This window comes from Oncorhynchus keta, chromosome 27 (genome assembly GCF_023373465.1).
Source record: "Oncorhynchus keta strain PuntledgeMale-10-30-2019 chromosome 27, Oket_V2, whole genome shotgun sequence".
Taxonomy (NCBI): Eukaryota; Metazoa; Chordata; class Actinopteri; order Salmoniformes; family Salmonidae; genus Oncorhynchus; species Oncorhynchus keta.
The window spans coordinates 34548743-34570396 of record NC_068447.1 but is presented as its reverse complement, the minus strand read 5'-3'; the positions used below and the strand labels follow the sequence as shown (position 1 = coordinate 34570396).

General features: G+C 42.0%; 2 protein-coding genes across 4 annotated transcripts in view; both read left to right on the top strand.

The window, feature by feature from the left end:
- The first annotated feature begins 907 nt into the window (after positions 1–907).
- guca1b (guanylate cyclase activator 1B) lies at positions 908–3218 on the top strand. Its single transcript, XM_035738683.2, has 4 exons — positions 908–1447; positions 1598–1747; positions 1867–1981; positions 2279–3218. The coding sequence occupies exons 1-4, from the start codon at positions 1244–1246 to the stop codon at positions 2428–2430; spliced, it is 621 nt and encodes a 206-aa protein (XP_035594576.1). The 5' UTR covers positions 908–1243; the 3' UTR covers positions 2431–3218.
- A 923-nt stretch (positions 3219–4141) lies between these two features.
- Positions 4142–21654, top strand: part of LOC118359846 (synaptotagmin-2-like) — an 81001-nt gene continuing 63488 nt past the window's right edge. For 2 of the 3 annotated variants that reach the window (XM_035738681.2, XM_035738679.2), the window contains exons 1-5: positions 4142–4459; positions 5074–5200; positions 5513–5625; positions 5741–5798; positions 9091–9146. The gene's annotated coding sequence lies outside the window, so the exon portion shown is untranslated. Of the gene's footprint in view, positions 4460–5073; positions 5201–5512; positions 5626–5740; positions 5799–8915; positions 9147–21654 lie in introns of those variants that run through there. The other variant, XM_052482214.1, reaches the window with a different exon arrangement.

Sequence of the window (21654 nt, the reverse complement as noted above, 5' to 3'; positions counted from 1 at the left end):
TCCTGTGTGTAGTGCTAGGGCAAAAAAACTAAACGTGCATTCAGGGGGGGCCCCAGGACCGACTTTGGGAAACCTTGACCTACTTGACAAAAGTGATCTGCTTAATGATGCTCATGGACTACATATTTCACCAGGGAATTTACTGGGTCTTGCCTGTATATGTACTCAATGTACAGGTAACTGCCAAAACAAAGAAACGCTTGAGTAAATTATAGATACAAAGTATAATGAAAGCAGGTGCTTCCACACATGTGGTTCCTGAGTTAATTAAGTAATTCACGTCTCATCATGCTTAGGGGCATGTGTACAATTTCCCAGTTGTCCATTATTTTGGCTACCATGACTAAAATAGGGAAGGGAAAGAGGATATGTAATCAGTTGCACAACTGAATGCATTCAACTGAAATGTGTCTTCTGCATTTAACCCAATCCCTCTGAATTATGGGCCAGTTTCCTGGACCCAGGTTTAACCTTGCCATGGAGGGAGAAAAATCTCAATTGATAGTTTCCATTGAAAGTGCCTTTTAGTCCAGGACTAAACTTAATCTGGGTCTGGGAAACTGGTCCTTTTCCTTTTCTTTAGGTTGATCAATTTCCTCATGTCACACTGTTACTCTGATGTCAAGTCAACGGCTCTTCCTTAGGTTAATAGTAGTCTACATTACCAGTTCAGTTAGCAGTTTGAAACATCTTTATTCCTATTATTTTGTTCAGCACCTGTCTGTTGCAGTAGTTCTAGCAGCTCACTTACCTTGGACTGGCAGGATTCCCCATACTGACCCTTGAGCAATATTTAGGAGATGGACAAAGGCAAATCTTCTCATGATCTCACTATGAACTAATTGATCCAGACAGTGGGTATGTATTCCTAATCCCTTGTGTCATGTGATCCACAACAGTCCTTGCCCAGTTTCTACCCTCAGTGCAACATTGGCAGACCAGGGGTAATACTAACTCACTGTTTCTGTTGCACTATTTTTGTTTATGTATGGAAACATAGCATTTTTCTTTAGTAATAGTACATACACAGTGGATGGATTCAAACGGTGCAGTTGTGATGGTAATGGAGACATAGGTGGAAGAATTTGTTGTTGTGGATGTCCAAAGAGTAGAGCTACACCACTGACTGACAGACAACTTTAAATCATGAGGGACAACCTCTTCAACTAAGGAGTCCAATATAAAATGAGACAACACCTTCAACTAAAGAGGCTCTTCAAAGTATTTGACTACTATTTCCGTGATGGGTCAGCGACTGAGTGAGGAGAGTGACTCAGACCAGGAAATTGATGTTGCAGAGCTGCAGGAGTGGTATAAGAAGTTTGTGGTGGAGTGCCCAAGTGGAACACTCTATATGCACGAGTTCAAGAGCTTCTTCGGCGTTACTAATAACAAGGAGGCAGCGGATTATATTGAGAATATGTTCCGCGCCTTCGACAAGAATGGCGTGAGTAGCATACAGATTACAGTAATCTGATGGGGGCCACAGTGTCCACATGTTGTCTAGTGATAACTGTTGAACACCCTTTCTCTTCATTTCAGTATTTATTGATGAGTATCATTTCAATCTGTTCTGATTTTGTCCCCCTCTTTGCAGGACAACACAATTGATTTTCTAGAGTATGTTGCAGCCCTTAACCTGGTCTTGAGGGGCAAGTTGGAACATAAACTGAAGTGGACTTTTAAAATGTATGACAAAGATGGAAGTGGCTGCATTGACAAGACTGAGCTGCTGGAGATTGTAGAGGTAACAACCAACATTTTCCAGTCGTTGAAAGATTAGTGTATGATTAAATAAAATAGTATTTCTATAGACATGTACAGTATACATATGGGATATAATTCCAAAATGTTATCTTCTCTCAGTCCATCTACCGACTAAAGAAAGCCTGTCATGGAGAACTGGATTCAGAGTGTAACCTCCTGACCCCAGATCAAGTGGTTGACAGAATATTCGAACTGGTGGATGAAAACGGAGATGGTGAGGATGTTTTCTTTACCCACTTACTGTTCTGACAGTTTGATCTGTGCTTTTAATGATTTAGCAGGTTCTCACTGTGATTTCCATACCGTTATGACTGTGTGTAACACACACAGACATGTACAGTATATGCCATTTAGCAGGCTCTTCTATCCAAAGCGACTAAGTCATTAATGGGTGTAACACATTCCAGAGTATTTAGAAAATTGGACCATGGGTGAGAAATGTTTTTCCTTCGGTGTGTGTGTTTTGGTTTCACTAGTTAATGGGTAATGCTAACTATCTCTCCTCTGTCAGGGGAGCTGTCTCTGGATGAGTTCATTGACGGGGCCAGGAGAGACAAGTGGGTGATGAAGATGCTGCAAATGGACGTCAACCCTGGGGACTGGATCAATGAACGGCGACGTAAGAGCTCTGGAGTGAGCTCTGAAGCTGGACCTCTGCAATAAGTTTCTGGACTACTTTCAATCAAAAGTTGAATCCATCTACCAGCAGCTTCAGCTGTCCTGTGCCGGCAGACACTACCACCATGCCCACGTAGACTGTGGACTCTTGTCCAGAGGAGGAAATCACTGCTCTAATAACTCTCCTTCTCTCCCCATAAATAGCAAACACACCATTCTCTTTTTAAATCCCTAATGTGTACATATCAATGTGTTTCTGTTTGCCCTGATGGTTGTGTGTGTTCCACTATTCATGATTGCATTTTGTACGTGCAGGCTACAGTGAAAGGGATCAGTTCTCTCCATCTCATTATGATTGAAAGACATCATGCAGAGGCAGATCGTAGAGTTTATTTTGCAATTATGTTTTGATGGTAAACAAAAGCATCCATCCGATTTGGGGGCTTATACTTGATGAGGTTTTAATAGAGCTGACAATATAGTACACCGGTAGCAGTCTTATTACATTTCTGGCACCATTTTTGCATTTTTAGAACTTTAGGGCACCACCTCTCTTTTTGTGTGTGAACTTAAAATCCATATTCATTGAACAGTAAATGTGTATGAAGTTGCATAATAAACACTGAGCTCAATATTGAACTAAAAGAAGTGTAACGTTACTCCTTCGTCCAAGGACCTTGCATGTTCTGTTTAAAGGGTGAATTGGCTCTGGAAGCCAAAACAGCCAAATGCACCATCTAAAAGTGAATCGATTCTCAATTGCGGTACGGTTCTAGAAACCCTCTACTTTCATATCACATTAAAATAATTAAACAAATGCAAAATACACATGCACTTACTGTAAACTGTTTTAACAGTTACAGCCAACAATATTTCAGTGACAACACGTTTGTGGGCTCTCCACATAGGTGTTCAGAGATGCAGACAGCTAATTGGCACTGTCTTCTATCGGTTTTCCATAAACAAGCACTGTAACATGGAAATATGGCTGTATGGGAACCCTAACCTTATAATTAAAGATGTGTATCAATTTAACTTTTAAATGATTATTTCTCGCTAATATGAAAGATATGGTCCTTATGCTTCCAAAACCATACCACAAGTGATGCGTGTTAATGTTCAGACCGAGTGTTGCGGCTATACTGAAGACGCCTTCATCCAACGACTTATGTGTAGGCCTAATGTAATGTAACGGAGTGATGATCAAGGGCTAATTATAAACTGGGTGATTCGAGATTTGAATGCTGATTGGCTGACAGCTGTGGTATATCATACCATAAACCATTGTTATGACGAAACATTTATTTTTACTTCTCTACTTACATTAGTAACCAGTTTATAATAGCAATAAGGTAACCTTTGGGGGTTTGCAGTGTTTGGCAAATATACCACAGCTAAGGGCTGTATCCAGGCACTGCATTGCGCATAAGAACAGCACTTAGCCATGGTATATTGGCCATATACCACAATCCTCTGGCATTACTGATTAAATAAACACCCATGTTGACCTATTGTATGGTATGTAAGCCTATTATATAGCCCTGGCCCCTGACTAAATGCACTATTCATATAATGGCTCTTTCAAAAAATAAGAATTTGTTCTTAACTGACTTGCCTAGTTAAAATAAAAATAAATATTGATAGTGGAGGTACTGGAGCACGAGCATAATGGACCTCTAGCTCCTCCTACCTTTGATATGAAATGATTGGATTGGTTTAAGCAGTTTCGCCTTGGATATACTGGGACAAATTCCCATCTGTGACACAAAGAGGAAGTCGATTGTTAGCTGATAATGTCCACATCTTGGTTAAATTGAAAGAGAAACCGAACGACTTTGACGCTAGCTCAGTAAATTGCTAAATTAAGAAAAATACATCAAAGCTAGCCTTATACAATAGTCAGCCAAATGTGCTTGTTGTAGTGCTAGCTAATACTGCAGGTTCAAATAATCAAATGTACTTTAATTTAAACAACAATTGCCTATCCCTCCCTCTACCTGGTTGATTACAGTTTACCTGTCGTGTAATGTCAACTGTATCTGAAGAGCCAGTGAGCTCTATTAACAAATATAAGGTAAGTGGCCATCATAAAAACACCTAAATTAGCCAGAATAGATTTCGAGCCTACGCTTTCCACAGCGGCACTGGGTCTGACCGGCTTCTTGTTTAGATTGAAACCACAGAGCCAGCGCGAGAAATGGCTCGGAAAATGTACCTCAATCCAGGAATGAGAAATGCATTGTACTCTGAATTGGCCTATTATCCCAACTGTTACACCAAGAAGATTGAACGACTTCTAGTGTTTTAGAAGTCGTTCAATCTTACTTGTATAGCAGTTGGGACAACTCGGAGTACAACACATTTGTCTTCCCTGGAGTGAGGTATGTTTTTCCATCGTGCTGGCTCTGCGTTGTCGTCTAAACAGGAATCCTGTCAGTGCAGCTGTAAGCAAGCGTATGGTCGGAATCTAGTTAGAAATCACCATATTTAGCTGGTAGGTAATGCCGCCATATTGAATGGCATTTAAACAATGGCCATATTATTGTGTTATAGTCCTACTTAGCAAGCTAACTACTTACCTGGAGCAAATGTAAAGGACCGAGTTTAGAAAACGCTTTGGTATAGCTATCTATATACTTGATGTCTGGTCCTGTGGTGTAATGCTACCCTCTCTTGGCCACATTGCAGAAGGCGGCTGGAGGCTGCGTCATGTGAAGGGGGACCTGTTCTCCTGTCGTGAAGATGAGGTCCTGGCCTGGCATCGCTGTCAAATTCAAGAAACAATTTAGTGGAGTAGATGAGCTGAAGAAACAGAGTGAGTCCTGTGTATTCATGTTTGTTATTATGCACTCTGCATGCTATGGAAGTCTGTTGTGATGTGCCATTTTCACTTCAAAGTTCGCACTACAGATAGAAGGCATAGTATATATCATAAGCCAATGTCATTGATCAAGATCACTGTCTACTGTTTTTTTTTCTTCAGAGAAGGTGCCAGGGCAATGTGCTGTACTGAAAAGAAACAAGCGTTTTGTGTACTACCTAGTAAAATGCTTAGCGCTATATACCAACCAACTGAAACGTATAAAGCCTTTTTATTTTGTGATCTTTTGTGGTGTCTCTCTTACAGATTACAAAAGAAAAATACAGCCACAAACCTATCAATGACAACCTACGGCAGAGCCTCGAGGACATGAAGTCTCATTGCTTACAAAATGGAGTAACTGGAATATCAATGCCTCGGTTTGTATAAATACATTCTACACAAATAAATCACAATTATGTTGACATTTAATTAATTTGCATATTGTTGGTATGCTGACTCGGCTTCCATTTTTCCTATCCTTCTATTCTACAGCATCGGCTGTGGCCTTGATCGACTGAGTTGGGATAAAGTGGAGGAGATGCTTAAGCAGGTATTCTAGCCCACAGATATAAGTCACTGTGTATACTCTCCCTGTAAAACCCACAGGGAAACAAAGTTTCCATTGATGTTTTCTGTAAAGCAAAGTAAATCATGTTTCAGGGACATTTGTTATGGTTATATTCTCTATCACCTTTTGTCATAGGCTCCAAGCCTGTGTTTTTCAACTCTTATTACATTTACATTACATTTAAGTCATTTAGCAGACGCTCTTATCCAGAGCGACTTACAAATTGGTGCATTCACCTTATGACATCCAGTGGAACAGCCACTTTACAATAGTGCATCAAAATCTTTTAAGGGGGGGGGAATTACTTTATCCTATCCTAGGTATTCCTTAAAGAGGTGGGGTTTCAGGTGTCTCCGGAAGGTGGTGATTGACTCCGCTGTCCTGGCGTCGTGAGGGAGTGTTTTCCACCATTGGGGAGCCAGAGCAGCGAACAGTTTTGACTGGGCTGAGCGGGAACTGTACTTCCTCAGTGGTAGGGAGGCGAGCAGGCCAGAGGTGGATGAACGCAGTGCCCTTGTTTGGGTGTAGGGACTGATCAGAGCCTGGAGGTACTGAGGTGCCGTTCCCCTCACAGCTCCGTAGGCAAGCACCATGGTCTTGTAGCGGATGCGAGCTTCAACTGGAAGCCAGTGGAGAGAGCGGAGGAGCGGGGTGACGTGAGAGAACTTGGGAAGGTTGAACACCAGACGGGCTGCGGCGTTCTGGATGAGTTGTAGGGGTTTAATGGCACAGGCAGGGAGCCCAGCCAACAGCGAGTTGCAGTAATCCAGACGGGAGATGACAAGTGCCTGGATTAGGACCTGCGCCGCTTCCTGTGTGAGGCAGGGTCGTACTCTGCGGATGTTGTAGAGCATGAACCTACAGGAACGGGCTACCGCCTTGATGTTAGTTGAGAACGACAGGGTGTTGTCCAGGATCACGCCAAGGTTCTTAGCGCTCTGGGAGGAGGACACAATGGAGTTGTCAACCGTGATGGCGAGATCATGGAACGGGCAGTCCTTCCCCGGGAGGAAGAGCAGCTCCGTCTTGCCGAGGTTCAGCTTGAGGTGGTGATCCGTCATCCACACTGATATGTCTGCCAGACATGCAGAGATGCGATTCACCACCTGGTCATCAGAAGGAGGAAAGGAGAAGATTAATTGTGTGTCGTCTGCATAGCAATGATAGGGAGACCATGTGAGGTTATGACAGAGCCAAGTGACTTGGTGTATAGCGAGAATAGGAATCTTATGACAATGGGTTTTGTGTGAAATAAAACTCAGACCATATTGTGTTGATTGACACAGCGTGTATTTTTAATTGCCAAGTTTACTCAGCATACGGATGGATATGCACCTGTGCAAAGTTTGCTGAAATGTTTACTTTCAAAAGTTAATAAATGAAATCACAAAATGTCGCACTTTACTTTAAGAATCCTTATCCTTTGCCTAATCTTTATTTTACCCCTGTGTGTGATGGTTCTCTGAAATTACAAGTGCATATTTTCATGTTAATTATGATCCTTTAGTAGAGCTATTCTCCACCAGATGGGGGCACCAATTATAGTTTTCTCCACATGGCTTCTGTGGTGTGATCTATACAGATTTGTCATATGCTGTAAATACCCTGTAATGTACAAGTACTTTACATGAGCATGACTTATGAAAACTAGATTGTTATTTTGCAGTAATAAAATAAAATGTGTTGCATACATTTAGCTGAACCTGTGGTTCTTATAATTTGTATATATGTTTAGATTGACTGTCCAGTGTAAATGGTGTTACATCATCTATCGATCACGTTCACCTTATGACTAAATGTATCAATATCACCCGTCATACCATACAGGAGGACAGATGATCTGAACAAATACATTTAGTCATTCCTAATACCCATCTCTTCATCTACTGACTGGGGCTGTGCATCAGGCTTTGCTCATGAGTCACAAGCTTGAAGCTGCGGACTCTGAACGCTACCTTTTAATGTGATTCTAATGCTATGACCATCACAAAAGACATAGCGGGTTGCAGCTGCGGAAGATATGGCCACGGTATTGTATGATGTAATGTTGATCTTTAGTGTACCGTACTGTAAAAGCAGCTGAAAGATGATGCCGGCGCCAGATGTAAGTGAGGGTGGGGGAAGGGTGTAGGGAATCTGACACCACAAAGTCAAACCCACAGAACCATTTTATGTTTAAGCCCTCCAGTACATCAAGCCCTCCTCTACAACATGAAACTTGAGTCGAATGCACACACAACCAGCCATCATTTCGCTGGATTGCCTGTAGTTACATTACTTGAAAGGAATAGCATATTTTGCCATTTACAATGACTATAAACCAAAATATGTTTATGATAACGCGAGCGTACAATAGTTAGCTAGACCGTGTACAGTCTGACAGGTCTTCTAGTGAAAAGACAGAGCAGTAGTCTACTGCCTGGCTTTGCCCCCACCTACTCCCCATGCCTTCTGGGGCACCTTCAATAATTCATGAGGGAAATGCATTTGTCACTGGGTACACTGCGGCTACCTTGATTCCTCTATTCCTGGCTGGATGTCTTTCGGGCATCACTGCATTTGAACCCCTCCTCCCATCCCCCTAACACAGCGATTAGACTGTACTCTGCATCGAGCCCTGGGAAGTCTCCCTTTTATCTGGCCTGAACATCACTGTACTGCATAGGTCCATCACACACTGCAGAAATGCAATGGTCGTCTTTGCTTGTGTCTCAAAAATCCTAACCATGGAAATACACTGAATCCTAGCTCGGCTTGCCTGTGTTTGTCCTATAGCAGCTCACTGATTTGCTACTTTCCTTAGTTCTCCCTCCTAACACTCACTCTGTTTCTCTCATGTCCATCTTCCCTTCCCTTCTTTTTTACGCTCTGTGTATGAATCTGTAGAGCTCGGCACTCTTGTCCACTTTAGAGAAAAGAAGAGCTTGGGGGAGGGGTCCTGATGCACCGTGAAACTGCCCCCTCCCAATTAAAGCACATCGCTTATGTTATTGAAGAGCAGCTCAGCCAATGAGGTGGCGATACCGGCTGATACAGCATAAAAAAAAAACAGCAGAACGAGTGAAGAAAAAACTGCTGTGTGTGTGTAGTTTTTATCCCTCCCCGGAGCTGATTTGTATTAATTTACTGTAGTAATCCATTAGGGTGTGTGTGGATGTGAGGCAAGAGTCCACAGTGTTCTAGAACTATGCACTAGTCCATTATTCTAACACTGGAAATAAGATAAAGTAATTCTTGAAGGAATATTCATTCTCTTTTTTTCTATCTATCTCAGTGCCCTGAAGCTGCCAGAGACGTTTGCCCTGAGGAGGAAGAGACCCAGCACACAAGGTAAACTGCTTTTCACATCTGCTGGTGGGATGCTTTTGAAGTTCTTTTTTTTCCTGATATAATTATAATACCATATTGGAGCTAATTAATTGATCATTCATTTAGAGATTTTTTTATTTTTAAATGTTTACATAATTGAGACTTGACAGGGAAGGAGAGAGAGGGCTTGAGCGGGACTCTGATACTCCAAGCCAAGTTACTCTCCGTGCACACGGTTGTCAAGTGCAGCAGTATCCCATTTCAGTCCATAGATAGTGGAGCTTCCCCAGACCCCAGCATCTTGCTGACATGGGACAGGGGGACTTAACATAACCATGCAGTTTTTGTGAATTCAGAGCAAACTTGAAGTTTCCTGGGACGAGGCATTAAAAAAAAGTTTTTGAAGTTTGACGTTGATGGTTCAAATGAGAGGTCAGGTGGACAGGTGCATCATTTCACGGTGAAACAAATGTACTGCATAATGATAATCCCAAAAGGGGTCGATGTGCGCACTCGTATGTGTGGACTCTCATTTTGTGTGCAGCTGTATGTGAATAAGGATATATAATGTAATATGATGCATGCATTTGGGTTGCTTAGATAACACATGCATTAGGAATGGTGTGTAGAGATTGATCTGTCTTAATTAGAAATGGTGTGTAGAGAACTTGATAGTTCACTAGGGCTCAGTCTGTGCCTGCAGCCCCAGTGAACTATCTCACAGAGAGGGTATGCAGGGCTGGAGGAATCTCCTTCCATGGAAAGAGGAGAGTTTTTCTCTCACCCCTCAGTGGTCACACAGTAGGAACCGCAGAGGAAAGTGAAGGCTAAGGGCAAAGATTTTATGAAGGGCTACTGGACAGATAACGCAATCTAACAGACAGATGGGGTATTTTCAATATAAAAATATATTTTCTTGCGACTTATTTGAGATGTATTTACACTTGTCTATTTTGCTCATCGTGATGTCATTTGATGTGATTATGACCTTGACATTTTTCTGTTTGACTAATCTACAGCGGCCAGCAGTAGGCGCTGTTTCTTTCATCTGTAGCCTATCTAAAAGATTTGCGACGTGAATAAGATAGTACTGTAAAATGAGTGAAGATGATCTTTTAATGATTTTCTGTTTATTTTTAGGGGAAATACTGCTCTCCACAGTTGTAGGCTATTTACTCAGTCTGGAAACCAGGTTCAGTATTCGTTTGGGAGAGTAGTGTGAAGAATCTGTGTTTGTAAAGGATTTACAGACCATGTCCTCTTTCTGTCATTGAAAAGGATACTCCCACTCAGTAGGCAGGACAGGAGGAAAGCTAGGGAGGGTTGGGGACCCATCCTCTCCTGACCAGAGCTGCTGACCCTTAGATCCTTGCTCTGTCGTAGTCTGACCCAATCTCCCAGAGACACGATAGCAGCTTTGTGAGCATATCCACTATACCGTGGCAGTTGTGGACCAGAAAGAGAGAAGCACACTTTATTATTCATGTCTCTCTGCCTTTTGTGAGCATGGTGGCTCTTTCTCTGAGAGACTGCAAAGCTATTTTAGTGTGTCCCATCCTCAATATTTCAAACCAACGTTTTGTTTTACACTACACCACACACACTGTAGCACTGCCATCTAGTACCACAGTGATAGACGATGAGTAGTACTTCCCCAATTCTGTGAGCGACTTCAGCAACTATCACATCCGTTCCTGTGCTTGCAAGTGGCCACAATGAATCACACATTAAAACATAGTCAGAACAATCATATTCAAATGGAAACCATGCTGATTCTGGAGTAGGCCTACCACTGCGTAGCCTAGACTCAGTGAGTTTAACATAAATTTTTCAAAAATGACCAAATTATTCATAATAGGCTTAGATTTTTGCATTCTGGAAAATGAGTAATTTATGAACTAATGTATATTTTTCAGATGAGGTAAATGATTAATGAACACCACTTTAATAACCATTGACATCCATGGAATTATGGAAGACTGTTCCTCTTTACATTATCCTGGGGATGAGTTTGAGAGACTCCCAGCAGGGTAGAGACATCACGCCGAGGAAGACACTGAGATAGCACTGCTGAGAGAACCCAGCTGCTAATAGCAACGCTGCAGTGACACCCCTCACTGTGTCCAAGTATTAGCTGCTGTCCTCTATAAGACTGAAATTGTGAGAAGTTGAGAACCACTGAAGTCTGAAGGAGCCCAAAAAGTACTTATCTTGAATTAGCATAGCGGGATTTGAAACAGTGGATATCTCGCTGTTGGCTAAAATCATTTGAGTATTGTAATCAGGATAGAACAGCTAGTGGAAGGACTGGAATCAGTGTGGTCTTCAGCCAGAGGACGAATCACAGCAGCTGAAGGATGGAACCTGACTGTTGAATGAAATAGTATCGCACTTTACTATCCAATCACTCCTATGAAAGAGACAGATCATGAATAAGGTCATGAAATATCAGACATGTCCTGTGATATACAATGCATTCGGAAAGTATTCAGACCCCTTGACTTTTTCCATATTTTGCTACGTTACAGCCTTTTTCTGAAATTGATGGGGGAAAAAACAATTTCATCCATCTTCACACAATACCCCATAATGGAAATGTTTGCACATCTATGAAAACATTTAAACAGAAATATCACATTTACATAAGTATTCTGACCCTTTACTCAGTACTTTGTTGAAGCACCTTTTGGCAGTGATTACAGCCTTGAGTCTCCTTAGGTATGACGCTACAAGCTTGGCACACCTGTATTTGGGGAGTTTCTCCCATTCTTCTCTGCAGATCCTCTCAAGCTCTGTCAGGTTGGATGGGGAATGGTACCTGCACAGCTTTTTTCAGGTCTCTCTAGAGATGTTCGTTTGGGTTCAAGTCCATGCTCTGGCTGGATCACTCAAGGACATTCAGAGACTTGTCCCCGAAGCCACCCCTGCGTTGTCTTCCCCAGAGCTGTGCCTCGACACAATCCTGTCTCGGAGCTCTACGGACAATTCCTTCGACCTCATGGCTTAGTTTTTGCTCTGACATGCACTGTCAACTGTGGGACCTTATATAGACATATCATGTCCAATCAATTGAATTTACCACAGATGGACTCCAATCAAGTTGTAGAAACATCTCAAAGATGATCAATGGAAACAGGATGCATCTGAGCTGAATTTCAAGTCTCATTGCAAAGGGTCTGAATACTAATGTAATAATGTGTTTCTGTTTTTTATTTTTAATGCATTTACAAAAATGTCTAAAGCTGTTTTCGCTTCCGTCATTATGTTGATTGATGACAGAATTTTTTGGGGGAATCCATTTTAGAATAATGCTGTAACGTAACAAAATGCGGAGAAAGGGAAGGGGTCTGAATACTTTCCGAATGCACTGTAACAAATGAGATTTTAATGTTTTCGTTACCATCAGGTCATTGAAGGTAATGAGAAATAAGTATCATTTAAAACATTTTAATTCCATTGTTTTGAATTGAGACATTATGTGTTCATTCTTTTAGAAGCTTTGGACTTTTGGGTTAATAGATCATTAGGTTCACCTCTGCAGGTATACAATCCATTGTACCCATTGAGTGAATAGCACCTCAGGAAGAGGCAGATCAGTAGAAGTGTCAGGAGTCTTGTCATTGCTCATCCTCTCGGTGTGACACCCCATGTCCCAGATTATGTGACACGTGGTGTTTAGTGCGCCCCTGTTACTGATGGCGAAGGCGATATAGCGGAGCCAACACTGCTGTCACCCTGACACCACAGTTAGCATAGTGCTTAGCTCCGCATGTCAGCCAATTCTGCACTGTGAGCATTCCACCAAACCAAACTACATTACATTAAAACAACTACAGAGACAAACTGAATGGACTGAAATGGAGCCAGAGCTTTATAATGAGAAAATATAATGCTTTGAATGGATAAAATGATATGCAGAAGGGCACAATGAATATTCATAGAAGTTATCCAGCCCTTATGTATTGCTACCACTGAGAAAGAATACAGGAGACAGTAGAGGAAAATAGAGGACATATCAAATGATTAAGGTGAACATTCTCTCCTTGATGAAGTGTCACCCTGAAAAATACAGTTGTGTGCGGGAGGAGAGGAGAGAACAGTATAGTTGTGCATTGCTAGCAACCAAGACCAGAGCACCTCATCACACACCCCGGGGAAATGTGTGCTCAAAGTGAGCATGAGGATAGAAAGTGAGTGATGGAGGAAAGACAGAAATAGAGGGGATTATTAGGATGAAAAGAAAAAAGATGGGAGAGGAAGGGGACGTGAAAGGAAAGTGAAAAAAGATGGAGAATAAGGGAGACAGATGATGAGAGGAAAGAGCGGAGCGGAAGTATATGAGGGAGAGAGAGAGCGAGTGGGTGTGCGGTACAAAGCTTGGAGCACTGCAGCACATTGCAGTGCCCAGCCCCCGCTGTGTTCTTGCCATCCGGTTCCATGCACTGAAAAGACCCCTGCAGCAGAGTGACATAGAGGGCTGCCTGCCTGCTGACGAACAGCACAGCAACCAAAAAAGCAGGAACACAATTGTTCTTTCCACTTGACCTGATATGTCTTTCTGTTATGCTGATTCTGGGGTACTTGAAGTGTGCTATAGAATGTTCAGAGCAAAGAGTTGAATGGACAATACAGGGCAATTCATCTCATGTTAAGGCTTTCCTGGATTATATAAACCTAGAAATACTGCACATTCAGTTCTGCCCAATTTGACCTGGTAGTCATGGGATTGTAATTTATTTCACTGTACAAGCATACTGTAACCATATCAGACCATGCCAAATGTGGCCAATAAGCCCAGTACTGCTGTATGGTACATAATCTTTCCCCCACCTCCATGTTTCTCCCATTAGGAGCATTTGCACACATCACATGCTTTTGTCCCTGGGTAGGCTAGCCTAATGTCCTGGCAAATAAAGCCAGCTCCCTTATGGGACATGTTGAAATGACAACAATGGAAAGGCAAACACATGACCAGAAATCATTTGTGTTTGTCTCATAGCAGTCTGATGTGTTGTTGATGTGCTTTGTTCATTTGGCTCTTTAGTTCTGTTTACACCGAGCCCAGTGGTCAGCTTTCCATTCTAGACACTAATGCATTTTGAATCAAACAGGCTAAGCCTAACTATGGGATGCCTTGTCCAGAAAACTACTAGACACACGGTTGAGATACAGGACAGTGCTAATCTAGGAAATTGAAGATCCAAGTTATTTCTGCTTCCTCAAACAGTTATGTTTCTGCCTTTGGGGCAGTGGCTGAGGCATGAGAGGCTTATCTGCTGTATTTGATCTTAGTTACTATCATGTTGATCTAATGCTGAAGTAACTGACTGACTGTGTATTTGGTGTTGTTTAGATGTATTAGTTCCCCTGAGGGGTTTGATGTTCAATCAGTGTTCCTCTATTTGAAGCGGGCTTGAGTCTGCTATGCCCAGCTGGGTGAGTGTTTGGACTCTGAAGTTTGTTTCCCCACAGCACACCATGCTAAACTTCTCATTTCAGCCGATTGTTTACCTGTTACCTCAGATTCACACTGAGTGTACAAATCATTAGGAACACCTTCCTAATATTGAGTTGCACCCCCTTTTGGCCTCAGAACAGACTCAATTCGTCATGGCATAGACACTGCAAGGTGTCAAGTGTTCCACAGGGATACTGGCCCATGTTGGCTCCAATGCTTCCCACAGTTGTGTCAAGTTGACTGATGTCCTTTGGGTGGTGGACCATACTTGATACACGCGGGAAACTGTTGAGCATGAAAATCCAGCCGTGTTGCAGTTCTTGACACACTCAAACCGGTGCGCCTGGCACCTACTACCATATCCCGTTCAAAGGCGATTAAATATTTTGTCTTGCCCGTTCACTGTCTGAATGGCACACATACACAATCCACGTCTCATTTGTCTCAAGGCTTAAAAATCCTTCTTTAACCTGTCTTCTCCCCTTCATCTACACTGTTTGAAGTGTATTTAACAAGTAACATCAATAAGGGATCATAGCTTTCACCTGGATTCACCTGGTCAGTCTATGTCATGGAAAGAGAAGGTGTTCCTAATATTTTGTACACTCAGTGTTCATTTTAAAGAGCAAACAAGCAGGGCTGAACACATCCTAGGTTGGACATTTGTTTCTGGAAAAGTCTACCCTGTGCTGGAAATGAATGATTTAACTTGGTGAAGTAGTGTAGTTTGTATAACACTTGTTTCATCCCCTGTATATCAAAGGCCTTTCTTTTAATAGAGTGGACTCTCCCCAGTCAGTCCACAAATACATTGAACAGCAAAGAATTAGAATAGAGGGTTCTCTTGGTCCAATTATGTTTGGGCTAACCATGTGTGTAATTGCTGCTTTTCCAATCTTTGTGTGTTTAGAGCAGGGATGCACAAATTTGATGGGGGTGGCTCTGAACTCATCATGGGGGCGCAGTGGCTCGCGGGTCTGCGTACCCACATCCATACATATAGTCAGAGCCCTTTTGGGGCCCTAACCAACATTTTGAAAATGTTTAGACGTTGTAAATTGATCCGCCATCCGAACAAAAGGGCTGCATGGCGCTAGTTGCCAAACCATGGTTTTTAGAGCATCCGCTACAATAAATTCACATGTCTATGACAACACATAACATGATGATATGATAAATGCCATGATGACAGTATCAGAAATTTTCTCATAGCCTGACAAATGAGTGATCGAGATAGCATCAATCTTAGCATGAGTCTTACATGGCATGTCTTGCTACCCGCACAATGGCGCTTAGAGCAAAGCACTGTGATGTGTGTGTTGTGTGTCATCAGTGAGTGTGTGTTGTGTGTCATCAGTGAGTGTGTGTTGGCATTCTTGCACCGAAGAATGTCCCAGCCTTGGTCACGACGCAAGGAAAGAAAAAAGAGAGAGAGCGAGATAGAGACAGAGGCAAACGGAGTGAGAGTGTGTGTGATAAAGCAAGAGAGTGACAGAGTGTGAGATAGAAAGGGAGAGACGAGAGGATGTAGTATAATGTAGTTGCAGTGTGTAGGGGAGAATGGGGGTGGGGGTGAGCCAGCAAGCTGCAGCCGGGACTCCGAGTGCTGCATTAAGCTGCATAATTAATCCAGAGGGGGAGGAGAAAGGGGAGGAGCAAAAGGCGAACCTCCGGTATGAAGAATATAATGAGCGGTAGAGACAGTAATTCTGCTGGAACGGAGCCAGCCTATTCTTGTGTGAAATCTCTGTTCAGAAGGCATGCTGAGCTCTGGACATATTTTCATGCAAAAGCAAATAGGGCACAGGACCCAATGTGTTTCTATTTCTATCAGACATATTCAGTCAGAGAGACTCAAAACTGCTTGGAGTAGGGAGCAGGGAGCAGGGAGCAGGGCCAGGGAGTGAAGGTAAGAGGGGATGCATATTCAGAGGAAGCACCCTCAGCTGTTTGGTCCAGCTCTGCTCTGCTCTGTTATTCTCTGTGTTCCTGTCCCATCTGTTCTCTTGGCCCCTATTATCCAATCACCTTCCACTATACTGTGTGCCAGAACACACTACTTTTCTTTGCAGGGCCCTCTTTCTCTGACTCAGTCTGTTCATAATCAGCCAATTTGCTGTAAAATGCTTTCTTATTATTTGACCCAACTGGTGATAACATACAGATCCAACGGGGGCTTGTTACTATGGGTGTTTCACTGATGTGTTGGGACCTTCGTCGAGGCTAATCCTCCCCTTTTAAAATGTTGTTCTTGAGATGGTGACAGGGACCTTGAGTGTTATGTAAGTATACGCAAGACCCTTTTTATGAAGCCTCCTTCCCGTCCTCTCTCTGTGAGGAGTGTGCAATAAAAGCTTCCAAAGCCTCCTCTCCTCGGTTTTATTTATAACCACTGTTTCCCTGCAGAGGAGACTTTCTGCCAGATCAGTCATGCATTCCACACTGCAGTTTCACACAAGCAATGTGAGCGGTGCGTGTGTGTGCGTGTATATATTTGTGTGGGTGCGTTTGTGTGTGAGAGTAAGAGTGTGCGTTCCTGTGGGGGGGCATGTGTGTCTGTGCGTGCGTGTGTGTGGCAGGTCTTGGCCAAGAAGATGGTGGTGTGTTTTTGGAGTTTACAGTAGGTCACTATCCCTGTCAGAGCTGGCTCCCCACTGGGACTCTGCTGTCACTGGTGATTGTATAATCTGGCCCGTTTCTTCACCCGTGTCATACCACCTGGGAGCACCTCTGTCACCTCACCTACCCATCACTGTGGTTCCCCCAATCTCATCCATTCTAATGCACTGTAACTTGCTAAATCCTCAGTGAGTCTTCACTGCTCTGAGATACTGCATGTGGCTGCACAGGTGTAGTGTCTCTATAAAACTATAGTTTAATACACTCTGAAATCTAATGTATGTATTTGTTGAATGTTTCCTGTGATTTTGTTGCTCCTTAAAAAAACACAATCAAAGAGCACTTTCATGTCTGTCCAGTTTTCTAATCACAGGTAACATTGTGGTAGAAATTGTTAAGTAAGAACTGTCATAGTTTCCTTTAAGATCTGTCTGTTTGTAGGTTGAGGTAAAAAAAAATCATGGGAGCTGAGGAAGAACACAAAGGCATTTGAAATGCACCCCGTGTCGGCCCTGAATCTCCCAAAGCACAGCTGGGGAGCTTGTAATGTTTGCAATCTCATTCCCGTCTCCTGAGAGCCACCAGATCAGACTTAAATTACAAAACAAATGACCCTGTATACCCACTGCAGCAGTGCAAAACTGATATCAAGCACAGAGGTGTGGTCCCTCCAGAAAGGTAAGTGTATATCTCAAATCCATGCTCATGACTTTCCTTTCCATACCTAATGACCAAAATCCTCTCTCCTGCACCTTATGGGTGATTTGTAGGCTGCTACAGTATTGGAGCTTTAAGGCATCCGCATGCTTCTCATCCGAAACAGTTCTGATCAGTTTGTGCATATATTATGACATTTTGTGAAGTTTTGGTCTTCCGAAAGGCTATTCGTGTACGCACATTTTTTGCTCGAGACATGCCGAAGTCTACACCCCTTCATTGGTCAACAGTATTGATTCTTCAATTAAGTGTTTGTTGTCATTCAGAGATAGACAACTCATTTTCATGCACATTTTTTTCACTTGGGAAATACCACACCAAACATCTTAGTTAATATCAAATTGTGCGACTAAGATCTCCTCTGCAAAAACTTCAAAATGAATGACAGATTTCTTGAGTAATCTTAGATTAATTCAGACTATTTTGAGGGAGTGTATGCTGGCTACAGCGTCTCAAGATGGAGAAACAGTACTATTGCTGCATTTTCTCGTCTTTCAAGTGAATGTCTTTTAAGGGACTATGCGAGCACAATAGGGCCCCAGCCGAACCAAAGCACGCGGAAGGTGCTTGGGATGGGTGATGCTTCTGGTTTCCCATTCATGTTCTGCATGGATGTTTCTTCAAAGGGGCATTTGGCATACATTCTGATTTTAAGCTCTCTCCATATACACGCTCCAAGCAAGTGTTACACCATTAAACATAAACAGTGTTTATTTACATCTTCTGTCCACCAAAATCAAAAAAACGAAGAGACATATTCTGGCTCAGTTTTAATTCCACTCCCAGGGGCCTTTCTTTACAGTGCAAAAACAGAGTTGCCATCTCCCAGCAGTACTGGGAAAACTGACCATCTGACATTAAGAATGCGGGAGTGATGTTTTTGCCAGTTCAGAGAAGCTACTAGACCTAACTAATTCAATATCTTCTCAGAAATATTGTTACTACACTGTATTGAACAAATGATGTTATCACCTCACATTAAAAACCATCCCCTTTATATTATATATTTCTATTATGCTAGTTCTAGTACTGTGGTTTACCTATTTGATTGGCCAAACAGATGCTAAAGAAACACAGATTCCAGTGCTGGGAGAAAGTTTGCCAGAGAGAGTGGAATTGGTCCTTTAATGGCTCTGAGTGGTTGCTCAACGACAAGGTTGTTTCAATTCATTGAGTTTTGGAGGCCAGTGAGCAGAGGAAGGACACGGCATACAGAGCAGATCCTGTAGGCGCCATCAGTGCTGCTTCCTGCCTGTCACATTCCCCTTGGTTTTAGAGAGACACATAATAATAACAGGATGGAAAACTCAGAACACAAGAATAAATTATATTTTTGTCGTGCATACAGAAAGAATGGAAATGGCTTTTAATGGAATGGCTTTTCTTGTATTGTGGCATATTCATTTTCAAGAATTGTATGATATTTTTCTGAGGTAAAACAATCAACACATTTGCCACTGACGTCACCAAACAAACATTTCCATATAATAACATGAATTTGTGTTTGAACAGATTTGATGAGTATGAACCTGGATGGTCATAGTTAATTAGAGGATACTACTGATGCTGTAATGTGTACGAGCTGCCTTACATACACTATACAGTGCCTTCAGAAAGTATTCACATCCCTTGAATTTTTCCAAATGTTCTTGTGTTATAGCCTGCATTTAAAACGGATCAAATTGATGTTGTGTTACTGGCACACAATATCCCACAAGAAATGTATAACAAATGAAAAGCTTAAATATCTTATGTCAAGATGTCACCCGTAGCACGCGCTCCAGCAGGTATATCTCACTGGTCACCCCCACAGAAAATTCCTCCTTTGGTCGTCTTTCCTTCCAGTTCTCTGCTGCCCATGACTGGAACGAATTGCAAAAATCTCTGAAGCTGGAGACTCACATCTCCCTCACTAGCTTTAAGCACCAGCTGTCAGAGCAGCTTACAGATCACTACACCTGTACATAGCCCATCTGTAAACAGCCCATCTATCTACCTACCTCATCCCCATACTGGTATTTATTTATTTATTTTGCTCCTTTGCACCCCAGTATCTCTACCTGCACATTCATCTTCTGCCGACCTACCATTCCAGTGTTTAATTGCTATATTTTAATTACTTCGCCACCATGGCCTATTTATTTCCTTAACTAACCTCATTTGCACTCACTGTATATAGACTTTTTGTTTTCTTTTGTTCTACTGTATTATTGACTGTATGTTTGGTTTATTCCATGTGTAACTGTGTTGTTGTATGTGTCAAATTGCTACACTTTATCTTGGCCAGGTCGCAGTTCCAAATGAGAACTTGTTCTCAACTAGCCTACCTGGTTAAATAAAGGTTCAATTAAAAAATATATATAAAAACAAAATAAGGATTCAACCCCTTTGTTATGGCAAGCCTTAATAAGTTAATGTGTAAAGATATGCTTAACATTAGTTGCATGGACTCAGGACTCACTCTGTGTGCAGATCTAGTGTTTAACATGATTTTTGAATGACTACCTCATCTCTGTACTCTACACATACAATTATCTGTAAGGTCCCTCAGTTGAGCAGTGGATTTCAAACACAGATTCAACCACAAAGACCAAGGAGATTTTCCAATGTCTCGTAAAGAAGGGCACGTATTGGTAAATGGGTCAAAAAAAAAGCACACATTGAATATCCCTTTGAGCATGGTGCAATTATAAATGACACTTTGGATGGTGTATCAATACACCCAGTCACAACAAGGATACAGGCCTCCTTCCTAACTCAGTTGCTGGCAAGGAAGGAAGCCGCTCAGGGATTTTACCATAAGGCCAATGGTAACTTCAAAACAGTTACAGAGTTTAATGGCTGTGATAGGAGAAAACTGAAGATGGATCAACAACATTGTAGTTACTCCATAATACTAACCTAATTGACAGAGTGAAAAGAAGGCAGCCTGTACAGAATACAAATATTCCAAAGCATGCATCCTGTAAGCAAAAAGGCACTGAAGTAATACAGTAAAACATTTGTCCTGAATACAAAGTGTTATCTTTGGGGCAAATCCAATACAACACATTACTGAGTACCACTCCATATTTGCAAGCATAGTGGTGGCTGCATCAAATCAAATGTTATTGGTCACTAACACATATTTATCAGATGTTATTGGTCACTAACACATATTTATCAGATGTTATTGAACATTCAAAGCAACTGAAAAACATCCCTGGCAGGCATTGTTGTCACCTTAGCTTGCTACACAACTTCTGAGTGATATGAAGCAGCATCATCACCAAAAAAACTTAGGAACAAAGTTTTGCCCACGCTGCCGGCTGCTATATCGGTCCGCTAATACAGACTATTAAAGACCCAATGCACTACCTTAGTGTGAAGAAAATATATAATCCAGGGTTTTCTTTAATTTGACTATTTTCTACATTGTAGAATAATAGTGAAGACATCAAAACTATGAAATAACACATATGGATCATGTAGTAACCAAAAAAAAGTGTTAGACAAATCAAACTATATTTTATATTTGAGATTCCTCAAAGTACCCTTTACCTTGATGGCAGCTTTTTTGAAAAACCCTGGAATGAGTAGGTGTGTCAACTTTTTACTGGTACTGTATATATTTGTATTCTGTTTTTTTCATGGGGTGCTGCAGCACCCTCAGCACCCCTACCTCCCGCAGCTGTGGAGGGGTGAAATAAAAAATAAGAATACTGTGACACAACAAAATGTGCAATAAGTCCAGGG

Bases quoted from the DNA above. Each gene is read 5' to 3' on its own strand.
- guca1b (XM_035738683.2), top strand. From the start codon at position 1,244: ATGGGTCAGCGACTGAGTGAGGAGAGTGACTCAGACCAGGAAATTGAT. The intron at 1,448-1,597 runs GTGAGTAGCATA...CCCTCTTTGCAG, and splicing joins GCGCCTTCGACAAGAATGGC to GACAACACAATTGATTTTCT. The intron at 1,748-1,866 runs GTAACAACCAAC...ATCTTCTCTCAG, and splicing joins AGCTGCTGGAGATTGTAGAG to TCCATCTACCGACTAAAGAA.